General features: G+C 33.9%; 1 protein-coding gene across 1 annotated transcript; it reads right to left on the bottom strand.

Annotated features, from left to right (window-relative positions):
• Nucleotides 1–10904: 10904 nt before the first annotated feature.
• smim24 (small integral membrane protein 24) lies at nt 10905–12330 on the bottom strand (the record flags this gene model as incomplete). Its single annotated transcript, XM_019108853.2, has 3 exons — nt 12176–12330; nt 11867–12002; nt 10905–10992 (listed from the first exon to the last, which is right to left on the bottom strand). Coding segments are annotated over exons 1-3 (291 nt in total), but the record flags the coding sequence as incomplete, so codon positions are not given.
• Between the last annotated feature and the right edge of the window lie 8084 nt (nt 12331–20414).

Consider the following 20414-nt stretch of genomic DNA (forward strand, 5'->3'; position numbering starts at 1 on the left):
ACATGTGATGATTGAACTTGCTATGATATGAATAATGCATTTGAGCTAATGCATGTAAAAAAAAACATTATCTTACTGTTTGATTTCGAAAACCTTGACTAATATTTTTTACAGAGCGGTGATTATTATCATTTTTATGCGTGTTGTTGAAATGTTACATTTTGAACACAGTTATCTTGTGTATAAATGCTTACCATATATCCAGTAGAATGAGGAAAAAGACACATGTATATAAAATGTCTTTTTGTATGATAATTTTTTTTTTTTTTTTTTTTTTTTGTATGTTTGGATTTAGTAGTCATAAGCTTGTGGTCAAGCCACAAAAAAAATTGAAAGCTCCTTCTAAAGGATCTGCTGTTGAGAAGAAAATGTCAGCACCATTAACACACACCTTTCACACAGTTATCAAGTGCTATTTTGATCGCAAAATATGGACTCCAGTAAATTCAGCATCACTTGTTGTCATTTTAAATAGAGCCAACAGCTTCACTGAGCTTTAGAGGTTTATGTAGATTCCATTACCCTTTCTTTTTTTGTAATCTCCAATACTTATTTGAAACCTCCACTCATTTTTTCTCTTTTGTCATTCTAGCTTCAAGTTGTTTAAACACATTTTTTCCTGTACTTCTACTTGGAAGATTGCACTAGATAATCTGGTATTTAAACTTTGTCTAATAATAATACTTCTTTTTAAGGTTTGCTTCTCTGAGGATATTTTTCAGCCTTGATGATCATGATGAATAGAGACTAATGATGAGAATGAAAGAAATATAGAGAGATGAAGCTGCTTGAATGGAGTCCATTTATTTACCTGTTGTCATTTATGTGAGAAATGTACCCTTTTTAGGTGTTGAAATCATGCCAGGTTCCTGTACACTGCAAACCGCAGAGTAGAAACACGTATACAGTCACACTGCAACAATCATTTTCTAAATCAGTACTTTATCTTTTTCCAGTAAAAATTTAAACATCCTTGAAACAAAATGTATTTACCTATATATATTACTGTTTGAAAGTTGATGTAGATCAAAAATGCCAGTAAAGACATTTATAATGTTTTATTTTATTTTTTGCTTTTCTTTTGAACTTTCTGTAATGAGAAGAATGAGAAGGTATCACAGTTTCAAAAGTATCACCGATAATAATAAGAATTGTTTCTTGATCTGCAAATCAGCATATTAGAATAATTTCTGAATCATGCTACACTGACAGATTTGCCATCACAGGAATATACTACATTTTAAAATATATTCAAATAGAAAACAGTTCTTTTAAATGGTAATAATATTTCACAATATTACTGTATTTTGATCAAATAATTTACCTTGGTGAGCATAAGACTTCTTTAAAAAAACATTTTAAAAAATCTTCCCAACCCCAAGCTTTTGAACAGTTGTGTACAGTATATATATTTCAAATGAATTAGGGATGTTTATGTCTTTTTACTTGTGAAAAATATAAAAGTAAATATTAAAGAATGATTTTTTTTGCAGTGCAGTTTCTTTAACCACCTCTGGACAATCAGTGGCATGGCTTACCTCAGCCCGATGATAGTTTTATGGAGGGTATGTGTACAGATTAACTTAACTAGCAGGACTTTAGACCTCACTCTTCTGAGTGCCTTCCTGGATTCAGCCTGGAGCTGTTAGATGTGGGTTTACGGTGCGTGATCTTCCCCTGGTTTTGTAAGATCAGCCTACTCATGCCTGTATTTACCAGAATTGGCGGAATGTGCATCTCTGAAAAGATTGTTTAGTTCTGAGTTCCATGCACTTTAATTAGTCATTGACACATGTAATTATGCTGAATAGAATGTAAATTTCCCAAGTCCAATTTCCCTGTTCACCCACTGACATAAACAGGATGCGAGGAGACCCTACTCAGGCATACGTGAGAGAATTAGACATGCATGACTGTTTCACATTGTACCGTTTCCTTTTGCCGTTTGTGTAATGTAAACCTTGCGATACCATGAACTTTGCGAGGTAGATAGAAATGTGAACATGTGCTCCTCTCAGTAAGGGCTGGACAACCTCTTCAGGGCTGAGACACTGGAATGCAGTTTCTAATCTTTCCTTCCTTCCATTTTCAATGTTGTGACACTTGGCAGGATGTATGTTGTAGTTTTCATCAGCTGATGAATTGACATGGAACATATTTGATACTGGCAGAAACTGATGAATCTGAAATAGATGTCGTGCAGTTCTGCAGCGGTCTGAAACCCGTAATAACAGCTCAATCTAGCTGCTCGGTTTGAATTCTAACTTGTAGTAATACACTAAAGATCTGGAAATTGTACAAATCTGAACAGTATCTATGCAGCTAATCCAGGCTTTACTGAAATCTTTGTGCAGAAAGTTCTTTCTAATATTAAGGACTGTTTCAATGTGTGCAGAGCCGTCTAAGCTGTGCTAAACCTACCATTATAATACTCAAATATAGTAAAAATGTTAGCTGAATACTGTGTTTACTTCTGGTCAGAATTAACATGTAGTTGTTCATGGACGTAGAGATTCCAATATGAGATGTTTTCTATGTGGTCTTTCAAAATATAGAAACAAAGAAAATTAATCTGTAATAGAATATAGTTTATCTATCATTAATTTATAAGCTGGGTTAGTCCATATTTCACCCAAAGTTGGGTTGAATCAACCCAGTATCTGTTTAGTGATGCATTAAATTGATCAAAAGTGACAGTTATAATGACATTCATAATGTCACAAAAGATTTCTGTTTCAAATAAATAAAGTTTCTTCATCATCAAAGAATCCTGAAAAATGTAAAAACAAAACAAAAAAAGTAGCTGATTAAAAAATTCTGAAAATTCAGCTTTGCCGTTTTGAATTGTAATATTATTTGATAATATTACAGTTTTTACTGTATTTTCAATAAGCTAAATGAAATTTGGGCGAGCATAAGATACTTCTTTTTTAAACATTAATTAATATTTATTAGAGAGATCTTTTTTTTGGGTAGTTATTATGTGATGTTGTTGATGCATTATTAAAAAAATTGCCCAAGTCTGAAACGATATGCTCCTCAGAGTGCATTTGTGCATAGGTGAGGTCATTGGTTATACTGACATAATACCCATTTAAAGTACGTAATTCAAACTTCAATGCTCTACAAACATTGTTTCAGATATCATGTTGCTGATAGAGCTGTGGGGGTGATGGATGGTTTTAATCTGAACTTTGATGAAATTTTACTGTACTGTAGAGTGGATGGTTCTGGGGTACAGGCTCATTATTTTTCACTCTTAGCAAACCAGCAATTCAAATTGAAGTTATATACATAGATATACCAAACTGGGTTAAAATACAATTTTAACATGCAGTGCCTGTCATTTTACTGCTTTGCTTTGGTTTCTTTTCCTCACCCATGTGTTCTCTGTAAACTGTGAGCTGTTACGTGGGTTTCCACCGTCCCGCTGACGTCATCTCTGCAGTGTCAGTCTGTATTAGATATAACTTTTGTATATCAAATGCTTTTTGTATGTTATTATCCAACCAAGGGGCCAGATTTGCCAAAGCCTCTCAATAACACAACCTCGGCGTGCCGCAACATATTGACATTGAGGTTAGTACAGTCTGGCAATGCTAAGAATGCTAGCATGTGCTAAGGGCTTTTCTAAATCTGTCCCTAAGGTTAAAATGGCTCAAACGGGGTGAAGAAAGTGTTTCTGTTCAAAGGGGAGAAAAGCCATTCATGGGCTTTGCAATTTATGCAATATTTTGATAAGTCTTTCACACAAATGAATTGCCAAAAACACCCTGACATACCGCCTGCTCCCGAATGTTTGAGACCCCCAAAACAGTCACGCATCAATGTTTCAGGGTGCCCTCTCTCCCATTAGAACAATTGTTTTGTTTTATTCTGTTTGTTTTTATTCTGAAATAAGGTTTCATTTCTATGAATATTTCTATCTTTGTTGTTTTGTTTGTTTTTAAGCATGCTGTTTTCTCTATGTTTGGATGCTTTGAGTTGAAAGGACGAAGGTTGAAATGTTTTTCAGAGAGCATTCTAATGCAGTGTTAAATTTCAAGGTTTTTGTTGGTTTTTCCTTCCTCTTTTTTTAATCACATTATTCTTTACAAATATTACAATAGTAGTTACTCATTAAATGCTTGCTTGCTGCACAGATAAAAACACTTCACACCAGGAAGGGCATGTGGACTTTTAGTTTAGACATATTCACAGCTGGCATGATGACGTGCATCCATGTTCTTTTGGAAAGCATCGGATTTTCATTATTTGTCTCTGTTTCTCTTAAGAACCTTGCTAAATTGTAATCTATAAGCAAAAGTCGGTATGTCAGTTTTGAAACGGATGGGGAAAAAATTAGTTTTTCTCATGCACAACAAACTAAATTTTCCATGTGTTTTTGAACTGGTGTGAGGGGGAAATTACAGCTTTAACAATATTTCATTATAACATTGTATTCAGCCATCGCTGTTCGCAAAAAAAAATCGCTCATGAATGCAGTACTGGAAGTATGTTTCCCTATGCAAAAAAAATGAATAAAATGAAAAGAAAAGAAAAAAATAAACAAAGCTATGCTACAACTCAGAAATGAGGTGACTTTGTGTTTTTCTTTTCCAACCAATTAGATGCTAAATTTACTTGACAGTCTTGAATGTTTCTGTAGAATGACCTTGATTATCAGTCATGGGTGTATTTTGGAGGTGTAATATTGTTTTTTGTGTGTTGGATGTATAATCACTTTTCAGGCGAAGACAGGCCTCGTGCCTGAGGACGAGTTAATTTTAGCTCAGCCCAAGCTCTTTCACCATAACTATTACAGATCCAGAGAAAGGAATGTTGCTGGACGTGTCATGATATAGTATTTATTTTATTATTATTATGATAGTGTTGTGGAGTATTTTTATTTTTTGTTATTGTTATTTTGTTGAAGTGTTTTGTGGCAATGAATATTTTTTGTTTTGGTATTTTTTTATAAGGAAGTGTTTTAAAGCAAATGTAAGGTTGACTTTGAGTCAAACATGACTGAAGAAACAAACTTAGTGAACACACATCAGTGTACTCTGCTTACATTAGCTGTATTTTTCATGCTAAATCTTAGATAATAGATTTTGTCATTGTAATCGGCACTCAATAGTGGTTATGAAGGAAGGGAATGACTCATTTCTATGCAGAACAAACTTTGGATCGCCAAACATTTTAAATGACAGTTTTAATTCTGTGAGCATGAGCTGCATAGAACAGGAGAAATGGAAGAACTAGAATGAAAGATCAAACTGAAAACTTGTGGTTTAGGTTTGTTTTCGGTTCAACTTGGCTGAGGAGCGTAACACACCTGACTCTAATCATCCCTCAATCCATTACCCCAGATACAAGATTGCTGGAGCCGCTTTTGGAAAAGTATAATTTCAGTTCTGGAAAGGAAGTCAAGTTTTATTTCATTTTATTTTAATGGTTCAAAATAGCACAAGCCAGCACAAGGTCCTTTTTCTTTAAACATACGAAAGGGGTGAACGAGCGCAATAACACTTGCTGAAAGCTTCGCGTGAACCTCGCCAGGAGCCCCTCATGAGCTCACTGCAAAATGGGAGTCAAATTCCATAACAGACACTAACCAGAGGTACCTGTTCAGTTTCACTGTTTCCATGAAACATTAGCTTTTGGACAGCAAAGTAATGACAAACCTGTATGATTTTGTTCTAAAATTGATTCAAGGGATGAAAATATGTAATTAGCACAAATTACATCATAGTTTTAATTATGAAAAACACCTTATTTTATTACTGTATACACCTTGTATGTGTATATACAGAGAGATGGCTATATAAAGTGATATATACAGTGGGCATATGGGCTTTTATATTACAGTTGATTAAACAATAGCTCAATACTGAGTTACTTACATTTTAGAAGGTTAGTCTATTTTTGCTCGCCAAAGAAAATTTACGAAAGCAAAGCAAAAGTTCTTATTGAATCAGCTTTTTCAAACAATTCAACTGAGTGAATGAATGCATCTGTTATCATATATTCTCTGAGTAGGTACTACTTCTACTACTTCTAGGCTACTTCTTTTCAACTTTACTTGAAGGGGTCATATGACGTTGCTAAAAATAATAATATTTTATCTGGTGTAATTATTTATGTGGTTTAAGGTTCAAAAAACACATTATTTTCTACATAATGTCCATTATTGTTTCTCCTCTATGCCCCACCTTTCTGAAATGTGAAGATTTTTACAAAGCTCATCATTCTGAAAAGCGAGGTGTGCTCTGATTGGCCAGCTATCCAGTGCATTTTGATTGGTTCCTCAAGTGTGTGACAGAAATGTTACGCCCCTTACCAAACTGTGATGCTGTGTCCCACACCGGTGCGACGAGACAAAACCAATATGACCCATTACAAATGAGGAATTTGTTGCATCCAGTGGGGACATAATTACGGATTATAATGACTTATACTGTCTTTTTACGCATTGCGTATTGCACTGCATAAACACAAAACCATGTCTGCATTTGTGATCGAAGAAACGACAAACAACAAGCGCTACTCCACACTGCTCAAAACTCATTTAAATCATCAGTGGCAAATTCTTTAAATATGAAAACAGAGTAGTTTCGCTCTCACACCGACACACAGCTTCTCCACAACATGGCGGTGGAGGCAACAGCGACAATAAAAGTTACGCCTTCTTTCTTTGCTTGAACATTTGGGCGTTATGCAAATCTTCCGACAACGTGACGTAGAGATGTGGGGGCTTGTTGGAATGAACGGTTTTAGGTAAGCATGGTTGACTCTTAACGTTTATAAAGACTTTAATTTTATGAAGATTTGAGACTTTAGTCTTTGCAACTTTACACTCCAAAAGAGAAAGGAAAACTTGAAATCACATCAAAAATTAATTAGCCTCATGGTTCAACATTTTTATTCCAACACAGATATAAACACATGTAAATTTAAGCTTATTTTGGGGTTTAACAAGTCAGCAAGAGGCAGAGAGCAAAAGAGCTTGATGTGGTGCCCGGTGTGACTATTTTTTATGACCTTTAGTCATAGAGTGAGCCGCTAACAGCCCCAGCTCCTCAAAACCTGGACCAGACTTCCCCAGCTCGGTCTGAAACTACAGTTCTCCACTCCAAAGAAAACAGCTTCGCCTCAGGAGCTGCCTGAACTGCTGCTCGCAGGCAAGAGGAAACCCAGCTCGATTCACGAGTCTCTGAAGGAGCATTTTAATTACAGGCTGAACTGATGTTGGCTGAATGATGAGGACACCAGCACTGCCATACGTACCAACACAAAGCCTCTAAACATATGGTAAGTCGAGGTCACAGATGTAAACATGGTATATAGTAGATAAACAATTGTCCTGTTCTGTAAACATGCTATTATTGTAAACATGTTAATAGGTAGGCAATCCAAGAGCAATTCAGATTTGCCATGTAATCATGTCATCTAAAATGATAATTTGAGGAAAAATATATGAAGTTAATAGAAAGGTGAATCTTGTAAATTGATTTATCTGGATGTTTAATCTTATCACAGTTACTGTAACTGTATGTATATCTTACCTTAAGGAAGTCTAAACCTCTCTGTAATTCTCCCTTTTCTCTTTTTTTTTTTAACCTTTTTTTTATTATCTTTTTTCTGTGTGTGTCTTTTTCAGTCTGTCTCAGGTTCTTTCTACTTAATATTTTTTGTAATTTAAACAAGCTTGTGAGTGCCCACAATGAAAAGGATGTAAATGGGTGAAGTTCATGAAAGGATGTCTTTTGAGCACTATGAGTTCAGTTAAAGCTGTTTTATATCAGGTTCAGTGGGTTTTTAGCTAGGTGGACTTGTTAGGAAAAGTAAGGCTTGTGGCCGCTCTTCTTTATAAGCCCACTTGAAAAGAAGGTATGTATATGGATTATAATTACAGAAAAAACATATTTTAAAAAAAAAAATAAAATTGGCTAAACGATTTTCCAAAATGTTTTCTTTTAATATGGTGATCAACTGTGTTTATTCTTTTGTGTTGTTCTGTTGCTTCTGTATTTGTGTTAGTTAGTATTGGTTCGGTATAGATACTCAATAAGTCTTTTTCAATTATAGAATGTTACTTTTAAATACTATTAAAATAAATAAATCTCTTCATTTTAATGTTCTTATCCATACTGATTTTATCAGTTTTATAACTGAGTTTTATGAAAAAAAAAAAAAAAGTCTTTAGGGCTCAAACAGTAAAGTTTGCATGATTTCAAATAACTCGAACTTAATATTCAGTCAGCTCAAACAGTAAAACAGTAATAAATGTCTGCTTGCTGTAAAACAAATCATTTCTCTCTTATTTTCTCTCATACTATGTTTTTATTTCAAAATAAAAAAAAAACATAAAAAAAAAGTGGGTTAAATGGTATGTGGCTTATTATTATGGTCAGTTTTTATATTATAGTAGAGTTTGGCAGTGTACCACTCCTTCTCTGAAGATCATAAGAACATGAAATGGTTTTATATTTATATATGTGTGTGTGTGTGTGTGTGTGTGTGTGTGTACAGGCTGAGGGTGGTCTATTCTTTGTTCTGCACTTCGAGTTTTAATTGTGATTGTTTTGATTATATCTTTTTAGACTTGCAAGTTCAAAGTGATTTCTCTTTCCTCGGTTTTTCTCTAGCTGTGCTTATGAATTGAATATTTCGATTTACAGTACGTGATGTGAAGGCCTTGTGAAAGCATGCAACAGTAATGGGCTCCAGATGTCTTAACAAAGGACTGCAACTCCCCGAGGACTCCTCTCTCTGCAATAAGATCACAATCAGGTCACTCCACTATACAGAAACTTTTGTGCCTATGCACTATGAACGTGACCCATGCTTCTCACAGGTACAAGTTTATGTTGTGAGTTTTTTATTTTATATTACATTTTACATTTATGCATTAGGTAAATTATTTTATCCAATGAAGCTTACATTGCATTTACACTATGAAGTACATTTCATCAGTTAAAGCATTCTCTGGGAATCGAACAAATTGCGTGCACCATGCTTGTTTAAACATTTAGCTTAACTTTAGCTTCTCAACTTTAGCTTTAGTTGAAGTTAATGTAGTATAGTATTTTTTAAATGCATATTTTAATAATAAAAAAAATGTTTAAATGGTATTTCAAGTTCACTGCCGTGAATAATAAGATATTTTTCCTTTTTTCAAAGAAATTAAGACTTTTATATAGCAAAGTGTCAATAAAGACTTTTACAATGTTGCAAAAAAAAAAAAAAAAAAAGCTATATTCATCAAATAATCCTGAAAAATGATCACAGTTCATGTGACACTAAAGACTGGAGTAATAGCTGCTGAAAATTCATCCTTGCCATCACAGGTATAAATTACATTAAAACATAATAAAATAGAAAAAATATTTTAAATTCTAATAATATTACATATTTTTGCTGTTTTACTTTATTTTGAATCAAATAAATGCAGCCTTGGTGAGCATAAGTGTCTTAAAAATCTTACCGCCCCTAAACTTTTGAACGGTAGCCTTTATCAAATTAGATTTATTGATTCGAAAATTCAAGAAAAAGTTTGAGATTTTGATAATTTCTGAGGTGATCTGATTATTTGATGGTTTTTTTTTCATTATTTTTTATTTTTTTGTTTAATTATGTTTTTAACTGAGGTTTTGTCGTTTGATTAACTTCACAGTAATGAACGTTAGAAGAGAACGAATAATTATTCTGTCACCAGCTCCCAAGTGATGCATGAAGCAAAGACGACGTCGCTCAGGAACCAGAATAAAAACAACGAAATATAAAGTTCAAGGCAGCAGTGGTGAATGAGAATAAGGAGACTCTCTCTCACTCTCTCTCTATCTGGTTTCATGCTTCACTTATTGCTGCTGACTGTAGGCTTAGTTACTGTCACTCGTCAGCACTGTTTCAGCTAAACTGTTTCCCATGTATGGGAAGCCTCGAGCAGTACAGCCAGGACAACAATGGCCTACACACAGTTAAATGTTAATTAAAATGTAATGAAAAACCAGTAGTTCTTAAGTTAACATTACCAAATAGAGGCACCATATCAATATAAAAAGCATGGGTTAGGGATTTTATTATTTTATTACATCATAATAGCTCAACAGTTTTACTAATCACAGATTGTTCATTTAGCCAATGCCAGACCAAAGTCCACTTTAACTTTAAATGCTGTATACTTTAAACTACAGTTTAACACAAGTAGCCTATAATATATAATGGTCATTAACACAATTGAACACCTGGCCATTTTTTTTCTGCAAATGATATTTTCATCATATAATCCCTCGAGGCGAGCAAATGGTTTCAAAGGCAAAACTGTGTTACATCATTTGACTGGAAGCATTTAACATGTCCAAACTGCCAGTCAAAATGAGTAATGGATCTCATACCCATGTCCATTTAGCATATATACATACTGAACCCAGACATGTCATATGAATCAAAAGCCAGTTAATCAGTGCATTATGTGCACAATGTGACTCAGAGTGTGTGCTCTTCTATTCCAATGTTCTTACTACCCTAATGAATATTTAAACCTTAGGCAAGTTACAGTTACAAAGTAGCAAAGTAGTAAAATTTATATTGTGAGTAAATTTTATATTTAGTAATGATAATAAAAATACATTATAGTGAAATTGTTTTTAGATTTTAATTTTTTTTTTATTTTAAATTTTGTTTTATTTTATGTTTAGGTTAAAGCTACTGGTGTAGGTTGTTGGTGTGAGGAATTGTGATTATTAAGAAAAAAACTTAGACCAAAATTTTTGAGTTAAATTGATATGTTGATATGTTATATTAGTTAATATATAGTTTTATAATAGAGAATGATTGCTTGGTAGTTTGTTGATTTATTTAGAGAGAGAGGGTTTTGTGTGTTGTGGGGGTGTGTTATTATGTTTTTATATTTTTAGAATGTTGTGTTTTTTGTCCTCATTTGCCTCCAAATCAGCCGCTTTGTTGTCATAAAATGCAGCCACTTCATCCTTTTCTTCTAGTTCATCTCTGCAAGGGGATTAGACAGATGGACAGTTTGATATGAATAAAACTAGTACTAATTCAGAAATGGGATGGGGTGGTAAATCGATATGTTTAAGTTTAATCACTTTTTAATTAATCATGTGTTCAAAGTAGAAAGCACTTTAAAATTGGCGAAATTTTATTGTTTGGAAAATGTTTTTTGTAAACACTACTGTTCAAAAGTTTGTTGTTTACGAGGTGTGTGTGTTTTGATGGGGGTGTCTTATTTTATTCAATGATGAATTAGGTAATTTAGTATTTGTTGTAAACATTCTATTGTAATTTTAAATAGATTTACTATTTTCAAGATTATTTGATGAATAGAACGTTCAAAAGCATTTATTTGAAATAGAAATCTTTTGTAACATTACACAATAATATTATTAGAAGCATTTGTGTTATTTTCTTAGAAATCTTACTGACCCAAACATTTGAACAGTAGTGTATATATACAAATATATTGTCAAAGTGTTATGTTAATGTTTAAACATGTGATATGTATTTGTTCATTATGTCTTTAGGTGTGTCTTGTCAGGTCTTGTATGTCAGGTGTCTGAACGTGGCCTTGACAGTATCTCGAAGTGTAAAGTCATAAAATGTCAGTAATTGTTTCAAGAACCATAAACTCATCATCACCATCATGACTAATCAAACACTCTTTAACTAGAAGTATTACTGCTATTTCGAACCTCTAAAATGTGTATCAAGCATTTCAAGCATTAAATAAAATAAAATTCATTGTACTGTCAAACGTTATGTAATAAAGAAGAATCAGGTATTTTATGATCTATGTAGATTTTATTATCATGACGTAATGCACAGCACATATTGTCCAGAAACATTTCAGGTGAGTACTCACTTGTCTTTCTTGAAAAAGAGTCTTTGCGTGATGAGGAGGACGAAGACAATGAAGAGAAAAACAACAACGGCTGTCAGTCCCACCAGCCACGGCTGTAATGTGACTTTAGCTGTATCTGATGAAGCCCGTTGACCACCTGAGTAACATTGTATCACATAAAGGGTTTTTTTTTTTTTCTGTATAAAACTTTTATATATCAAATCAATTCAAGGACATCAAATTTAGTAAACTAGAAAAACTAGTACATTGAAATGTACAAAAATGGGGATACTGGGGGAGAAAGGAAAGCAAAAATGACAAATCACTCACCAGCTTGAGCCTGACAAATGGAGGCAAAGAGTATTATGAAAGCAACAATATTCTGTAGATGAAACATGATGAGGTTACAGTCCGCACGCACTGCTGCGTTCTTCTCAGTTGTCTGTGAATATGTGAAGGATTCTTGGTGTCCAAAGTACAAAATCCATTAGAGAGATCAGAGATCACAGCGTGTCACTCAGAGAGTAGGTGTGCATGTTTATTCTTAGACAATCTCCCACTGAAGATGTCATGTGCCGTTATGCTGTAAAGACAAAAGATTTTCTTTCCAGGCTGGCACAGAACCGAAGGTCATGCCAGTCTAAACTGCCGTAAGGGCTCATAGACACAATAATCTCTATTGACTATTGATATTTCACTAAAGAACTATAGTGCAACAGTATGTCCAAAAAATCATAAAAAAAATATATAAAACACTTTATTTATTCAAAATTAGAGTTTTGTTGTAACATTTAGACAATGTGTGTTTATATGTGTGCTATGTATGCTACTGCTCTCATAAATGTTGACAGAATTCATATTGAGCAGATAAACAAATTTTTTCTCTTATGTGCAAAACAGAGGAAAAATAACAATGACTCAGTTTGCTAATTTTTTGTCCAATCAAATGCTCTCTGGAATGATCATTTCCTGCCCCCTATGATCACATGCAGCTGACAAGCAAATTGTCTTCAATTCATCTTCCATTTGATACATCCCAACGTCCTGTTTCAAAAGGAAGTATTTCAATACAGGAAAGAAAAGTGCCAAACCAGGTGTTAGTTTTAAAAAGATTTAAGTGCATTAGTGTTAGCATTCAGAGGAGAAAAAAATTGCATTTATTTCATGCTAGCTGCCGCTAACATCTGTTTGAATGGAGGATGGAGCACGAGGCTGAAACTTGTCCGATATAACCCAGATGGCTGGCAAGTCTTGAGTGCCCTCCATGAGTTCTTGTATATCCTCATCTCTCACCATGGCCTCCAGCTCAGGCATTGCCTCAGGAATCCAGTCTGCCCTAAACTTATCCCGCCTTTCCCAGAGATTTTCTGGCTCTTCCACAGGCTGCTCTCCAAACAGGAAATCTGCAGGACACAATACAGGCAAGATTGTACAGTCTCATTCATGCTAATGTTCTTAACAGTACAACAGAGCACTGGTGTCTTTTTTTTAATGAATGTAACAATGCTTGATGTTTTGCTGATAGATTTCTTCAAAGGTTTTTGCATTTTTTAGATGTTGTCAGCTATTATGATTATGAAGTCTCCAAAATAGCTCAGCTATACAAATTTATGCATGCTTTTATTCAAAGCAACTTCCATTACATTCAAGGTAATGCCTTCCCAAGGAATCTAACCCATGACCTTGGTGTTGCTATTGCCATGCTCTACTGTTTGAGCTTCACAAACATCTTAAGTTGGTCTCAGTCTTGGCAAACTGGTATTCAACTGGCTTAGTTGGTCTCTAAAGCTGACAGCCAAAAAGATAAATAAATAAAAATAAACCAGCAAACCATCTTTGGCAGGTTTATATATTTGGCAAAGCAGTCAAGTGTTTTCCAGTAAAATAGATTTTTAAACACACTATCATGTAGCTCATACAGTAGAAAACTAGCCAGATAATACACAGAGGATTTGTACTTGATTTGTACAAGGTGAAAGAGACCATGGACATTTGTAAGGTATCTTGTTACATACCTGCCAGATCATGGATGAGATCTTGGATGAGGTGTCTTATGATGGTGAGAAGGGTGACTTCTGTCACGTTTACAGCTAGCAGCAGATAAATGACATCCTTAGGTAGACTGAGTGGATCATTTTCTGTGGGTTTGTAGTCCTTAAAAAATTCCTCATCAAGACTTCTATTGTTTTTGTCTAAATCCAAAAGTATTGTTGTCTACTCCACTGCATCTTTAAGTCTAACAACTTCACAACAGCTTGTCACCCTTTTGATCAGTATGAAAACAAAAAGTAAACATTTATTGAAAATTATGTATTTGTTTATACAACATATTTTTTGTATTTCTTTTTGAATGTTGTTAAAAGAAATTTCAATGTTCACCAGGCCTGCCTTTATTTGATAAAAATACAGTAAAACAGTAATGTCAAATATATTATTTTATTTAAGTATATTTTAAAATGCTATTTATTCCTGTGATGGTACAGCTCAATTTTCAGCAGCCATTACTCCAGTCTTCAGTCTCACATGATCACATGATGACTTTAATGTAACTTTTATTACTATGACTTGAATTGCTTTTGAATGGCAGTATATAGTCTATTAAATATATTGCAGATATGTTCACTGAATATAAACCTAACAAACCACTCAGAACAGTAGGATCGAGTCAGTTAGAAATACCAAGGGTTCACACAAAACAAGGGGAGTCCGCCTTTAGTTACTATGCCGCCCGCAGTTGGAATCAGCTTCCAGAAGAGATCAGATGTGCTAAAACATTAGTCACATTTAAATCTAGACTCAAAACTCATCTGTTTAGCTGTGCATTTATTGAATGAGCACTGTGCAATGTCCGAACTGATTGCACTGTATCTTACATATTCACTGTATTTTATGAAAAATCATTTTCAAAGTTTTAAAATTGCTTGTTTTTTTTTTATTATTTTTCTTCATGATTATTTTACTTTCTTTTATGTAAAGCACTTTGAATTAACATTGTGTACGAAATGTGCTATAAAAAAAAAACTTGTCTTGCCTTGCCTATATATAGAATGTTTGTCTTTATTTATTATTTTAGGTTGGTTAAGATTAGACATGAACTAATGATTAGAGGTAGGTTTAGAGACATGATATCTGAAAGTCAGTATAAGTTAGCTATGTTTATGTTAGGAAATTAGGTCATTTTTTTTTTACTTAATACTTATTGATTTTTTTTTTATTTGTTGGCACCCGTCATCTTCTAGCTTTCTATCTCGCCCTCCTCCTCTCTCTCTCTTTCTGGTGCTGAATGCTCTTCAGTTATCTTCCTTTTTGTTACATATTCACAGAATCACAAGAAAGTGTGTCACAGAATGATGGTTTCCCTGAATGACTGTTTCTTCATTAGTAGCTGTGACAGGACTTCCCTCAGACCGGATGCTTTGACTGCAGAAGACAATCAAGCTCATTTGTTTAGTGTTGTAAGGAGAGGCCTTGAGCCTGTATTTAGCCTTTTTCTATTAGGTGTCTGCCTCTCAACTCCTGTTGGCGTATTTTAAAGTGCAACGTAACCAATGACGTCAACAAAAACTCATTTTTAACTTTGTCATGGTATTCAGTTCAGGCCTAAATTTCTAAAACATCTAGTTTTCTGTGAAATCAAAACAGACTAAATTTTAAATCCCTGAATGCCCTGAATTCATTACAACCAAAGTATTTGTAATGGTTAGATCATGTAGCAGCATCTTCTTTATGTAACAACTGGACACATCTGCAAGCCCAAACACAAGGCCATGTGGATCACTACAGGTTGAACAAATTGCATGTAACTTAAATAAGGTTTGTGCTTTCACTGACTTTGGAGAACAGAAGTATGTCCTCTATGTTGAGCACACAGCACCCTCTGTCTGTGCTGAACATCCTGCAGGAGCCAGCATGCTAATCATGCTAATCCGGATCAGAGAGTACAAGATAACAATTGCCATGTAAACAGTGCAGTGCTCTATGTTGTATTCATTTATTATTGAGGAAATGAGACACATGTAGAAGAGTAAGACATAGATTTTCACAAAACCCGTGTAGCTATTTTGTGGGGGGAAAAAACACGAAATTACAAATAAATCATCTGCCTACAGACTTCAAATACATAAGCTTTGTATTTTTTGGTAACTTAGAACATGTGGATACGAGCAGCACTGACAAAGAGAATTTTTTTTTTTTTTTTTTTTTTTTTTTTTGGGAGATGGACTAATGGATGAGAGAGAGAGGGTTGTTCATTAATCTATTCAGTGACACCTTTTTAACCTCATGATTTGTCAAATACAGAAGACTTAAATCCTGGCAGAATTTCTATCCGTCCACTTCTGGGTCAAATGGCAGTCTGTTCCTCCTTCGTTCTTATTTTCTCTCCCTCATCCCTACTTCCTTCCCAAAGATGGGTTTTGGTGTTTCTTCTTCTTTCTCTTCATCATCAGGGTCACGACCAAGGTCTCAACCTGTGTGTAAAAGGAAATGTAATGTTTTCAAATGTAGATATATTAATTAATATGACCAGAGTTCATTATTCTGTGCTAAAGGCCAGGTAAAGGCCAGTGAATGTGCTCTGAAGTAGCCTGATATGATTCTCTTAATCCCAGGCTTAATCCTTTGGCTGACATTTTGCTGACTCTGATATTCCATTGCTGGTAATGGCAGCTGTTTTTCACGAAGGTGAAAGCTTTTAATTAAGGGTTAGCTACAGTATACTGTAATCCACCTAATCCTGTCTGAGATGCTCCTGTTCACTTTCAAGAGGGAGTGGGTGTGTTTTTAAAGGGTTTTGAATGACATCATACACCAAATATAGGGTATAGGCCTACTAAAACAGAAAATGTATACTGTGCCATAATTATTCCAGTTGGTTTTATTTCCAGTTTATGAGAATGGACTGATAAAAAAACATCTTAGCTAAAGCAGGGGTTTGTTGTTTTTTTTTTTAATATTTTATGAAATTAGGGTGAGTATGAACGAATGATACACAAAAAAGCCTGATCAGGAATACAGTAAAAACAGTAATATTGTGAAATATTATTACAATTTATATATTTACTATTTATATATTCTAAAATGTAGTTTTAATATAGCCATTAATCCAGTCTTCAGTGTCACATGATCCTTTAGAAATCATTATAAAATGCTGATTTGGTGCTCAAGAAACATTTTGCATTATCAGTGTTCAATATGGTTGTGCTTATTTAAAAAAAAAAAAAAAAAAAAAAAAAAATATATTCTGGATTCTTTGATTAATTGAAGGTTTCAAATAACAATTATATGGAATAGATAGAAATATATACATGTCTTTACTGTCACTTTCAATTTTATGTGTCCTTGTTAAATAAAACACTTACTGACAACAAAGTTTTGAATGGTAGTGTATTTTAATGGCAGTTTTGGAGATTTGTAAAAATGGAAAGTGTTTGTTCTCTTCATTAAGACTTTTGTTTCTCTTTCCCCTCAACTCAAATTCCTTAACTTACAACCTTCGATCATTTTAGTCATAAAATTCCTTAGTGTCAAAGTAACTAATAAAATAAAATTTAAGACATAAATAGTAGAGTAATGAGACTTGTTGCTGAAACTGTTTGCAGGATTCAGCAAATAATCTTGCAAGAGTAATCATCCAACGACTCTCATAACGTTAATACTTACTCAGATGGGAATTTCCTCAGGTGGTTCTCCATCTCTGATCTTCTTGCAGAAAACCTGAGACAGAAGAAAGTTCCAGTAGACAATAGTTAAACTTGTGTTGGCTGTCACTATGCCGATCAATATGGGATGCATGTCTTAATTTCAGCTGTGCTGTTGTTCTTCCAGAGGCTGATGCTGCACAAACTCTCTCAGGGTCTGACTGAATGACTGACAGAGGAAGAGCTTTTATGTGGTTGAGTCAGTGATTCAGACAGATTTGATCATATGAGTCAAATCGGATCTATATTATTAATCTCCTGCGGATCTATAATCCTTTCTCTGTGCCCGTTGCATTATGAAAGTTATAAGGGGATACTTGTCAAGACTTTTTATTCCAGCAGGTCAGGGTAGGTTGATTACTACAGTTTAGACTACACACAAGCTATTGAACATGTCTAGGAAAATAAACACGTGTTGACCTTTGTGACAAAATTCCCTAATAGCAGACACAATGGAACCTGTGGTTTATTTACAATAATTCTGAGAAAAAAAAAAAATATTTTCTTAATGGAATACTTAATCTAAAATTAAAATAATCTAAAATAATAATAATCTGAAGTAAAAAAAATTCACTAATATTTACTACCGTTCAAAAGTTTGGGGTCAGTGTTTTTTTTTTAATACAGGGATGCATTAAATTGATCAAAAGCGACCATGAAATTTTTCAGTAAAAAACATTTTATTGTTACAAATGTTTTTCTTCTTAACTAGAATCCTGAAAATAACATAATATTGATAATAATAAGAAATGTTACTTAGGCACCAAATCAGGATATTAGAATGATTTCTGAAAGAACACTAAAGACTGGAGTAATTGCTGCTAAAGATTCAGCTTTGTCATCAAAGGAAAAAAAATTGCATTTTAAAATATTTTAACACAGAAAAGTTATTTTAAAATTTAATAATATTTCATAATATTACTATTTTTACTGTATTTTAAATAAATAAATGCAGCCTTGATAAGCATAAGAGACTTACCAGCTTTAACTTTTGAAGTGTAGCATGAAGCAATAACATGTTTTACAAAACTGTGATTTAATGTCATTAAAAATAATAATAATAATAATAATAATAATAATAATAAAAATAAATTAATAAATAATAAAAATTTCATGTTACCTGAAAGTAAACCAGGTCCTGGAGAGTTGGAATATTTGCGCAGGTCAGATTATTCAAATGGAAAGATCTCCCCCCACCCCACCCACAAGTTTTCTATATTATTAAATAACTAAATAAAAATATAAGGCATAACATAAGATCCTACTGTAACCTTCCCTACACGTAACTATATACATGGTTGGCTAAACAGGGTTGTCTTTTTTGGCTTCATCATCTGTCTTCTTGTGAAAGGCTTCTGTCAGAATGAAGATCCAGTATGCAATGGTGATGGAGGTATTAATTGTGATAATACCAATCATGAAGGGGTGTAGCATGTTTGCAAGTTTTTCCCTGACTGCCGTCTACAGCGTTTCTGTGCTTTGTTACTTTTAGTCTTTTTCTGCAGTTTGGTCCAGCCTTTTCTTCATTATGTGGTTGTCTCTCCTCCCCCCAAACTCAAATGAGGCTTAAACATCCTCAGAGACTTTGCTGAGCACAACATTCCAGGTTTGTCACCCTCCATCCACACTATCATCAGTAAATTAGCAGTGCATGTGTACTTTTATCAGGAAAATTTAAGGTTGCCAATTTATTATATTATACGGACATAAAAATAATTAAATAGATACACAAGATTAATCAGTGTGCAATGCTTCTCATTTCTGTTTGTTTAAAGCAATACTTCTGATATACTAACTAGGGAAGAACACTTAAGGAATACAGCATTTGGATTTTAATTACATGTGTGATTTTTTTTTTATTTATATTTTTGATTGTTTTAGGATGATTTTTGTTGAATGAGATAGACTGCTGTGTGGACTATAGATCTCGGTCAAGCACTGGCGCTCTTAGCTCTGCTAATCAGCTCTGCTCATGCATGGAGGATTTAACATTTGTCACACAGACTTTACTGAAGATTAGAATTTTCTGAAGTTGTCATGTATTAATGTGTTAGAGTTTTAAGGCTTAGTAGGTAGTATGTGTATTGTTATGTGGTTGATTTTATTATTTTATTGTCTTTTTGTGTTTTTTTTTTTTCAAGAGAGGCATTGTTTGCTTTATCTGCAAAAACAGTTTTTATTAAATATTCAAGTATTCAAAATGCTTTAACTTGAATTTGAAATAAGGATCAGTTGTGTAACATTAACATGTTTTAGGAAATTTGTTTCACTAAGCTGTTGTGTGTTTGACTACATACTTTATTATTTAGCTGTTCTCATACTCCATCATGTCCAGTGCCACCTCGCAGCTCTCCTTCACCACCCGCTCCTGGTCCTTCCTGTAGCACTCTAGGATCTGTGACAGGAGCCCAGCGCCTCTGCACACTCATGCCTGACCATGGCGTTCTCATCGGTTTTCTCCAAAGCTGCCTGCAGCTGAGGGATGCTGGCCTCGTGTTGGATCTGACCCAAGACATGGCCGATCCCATGGCGGAACAAAACACTTCAGCACTGAAGACCTAAAAAATTATACTTTTATTCAGCAAGGATGCATTAAATTGCTTAAAGCGTGACAGTAAAAAAGATTTCCATTTCAAAAAATCCTGACAAAATGTCACCACAAAAATATTAGGCAAAACAACTGTTTTCAATATTGATAATAATAGGAAATGTTTCTTGAGCACCAAATCCGCATACTAGAATGACTTCTGAAGGATCTAGAGTAAATTCAGTTGAAAAATTAGCTTTGCCATCACAGGAGTAAATTACATTTTAAAATATATTGAAACAGAACACAGCTATTTTAATCTTTTATTTATATTTAAATTGAG

This window comes from Cyprinus carpio, chromosome A8 (genome assembly GCF_018340385.1).
Source record: "Cyprinus carpio isolate SPL01 chromosome A8, ASM1834038v1, whole genome shotgun sequence".
NCBI classification, from domain to species: Eukaryota; Metazoa; Chordata; class Actinopteri; order Cypriniformes; family Cyprinidae; genus Cyprinus; species Cyprinus carpio.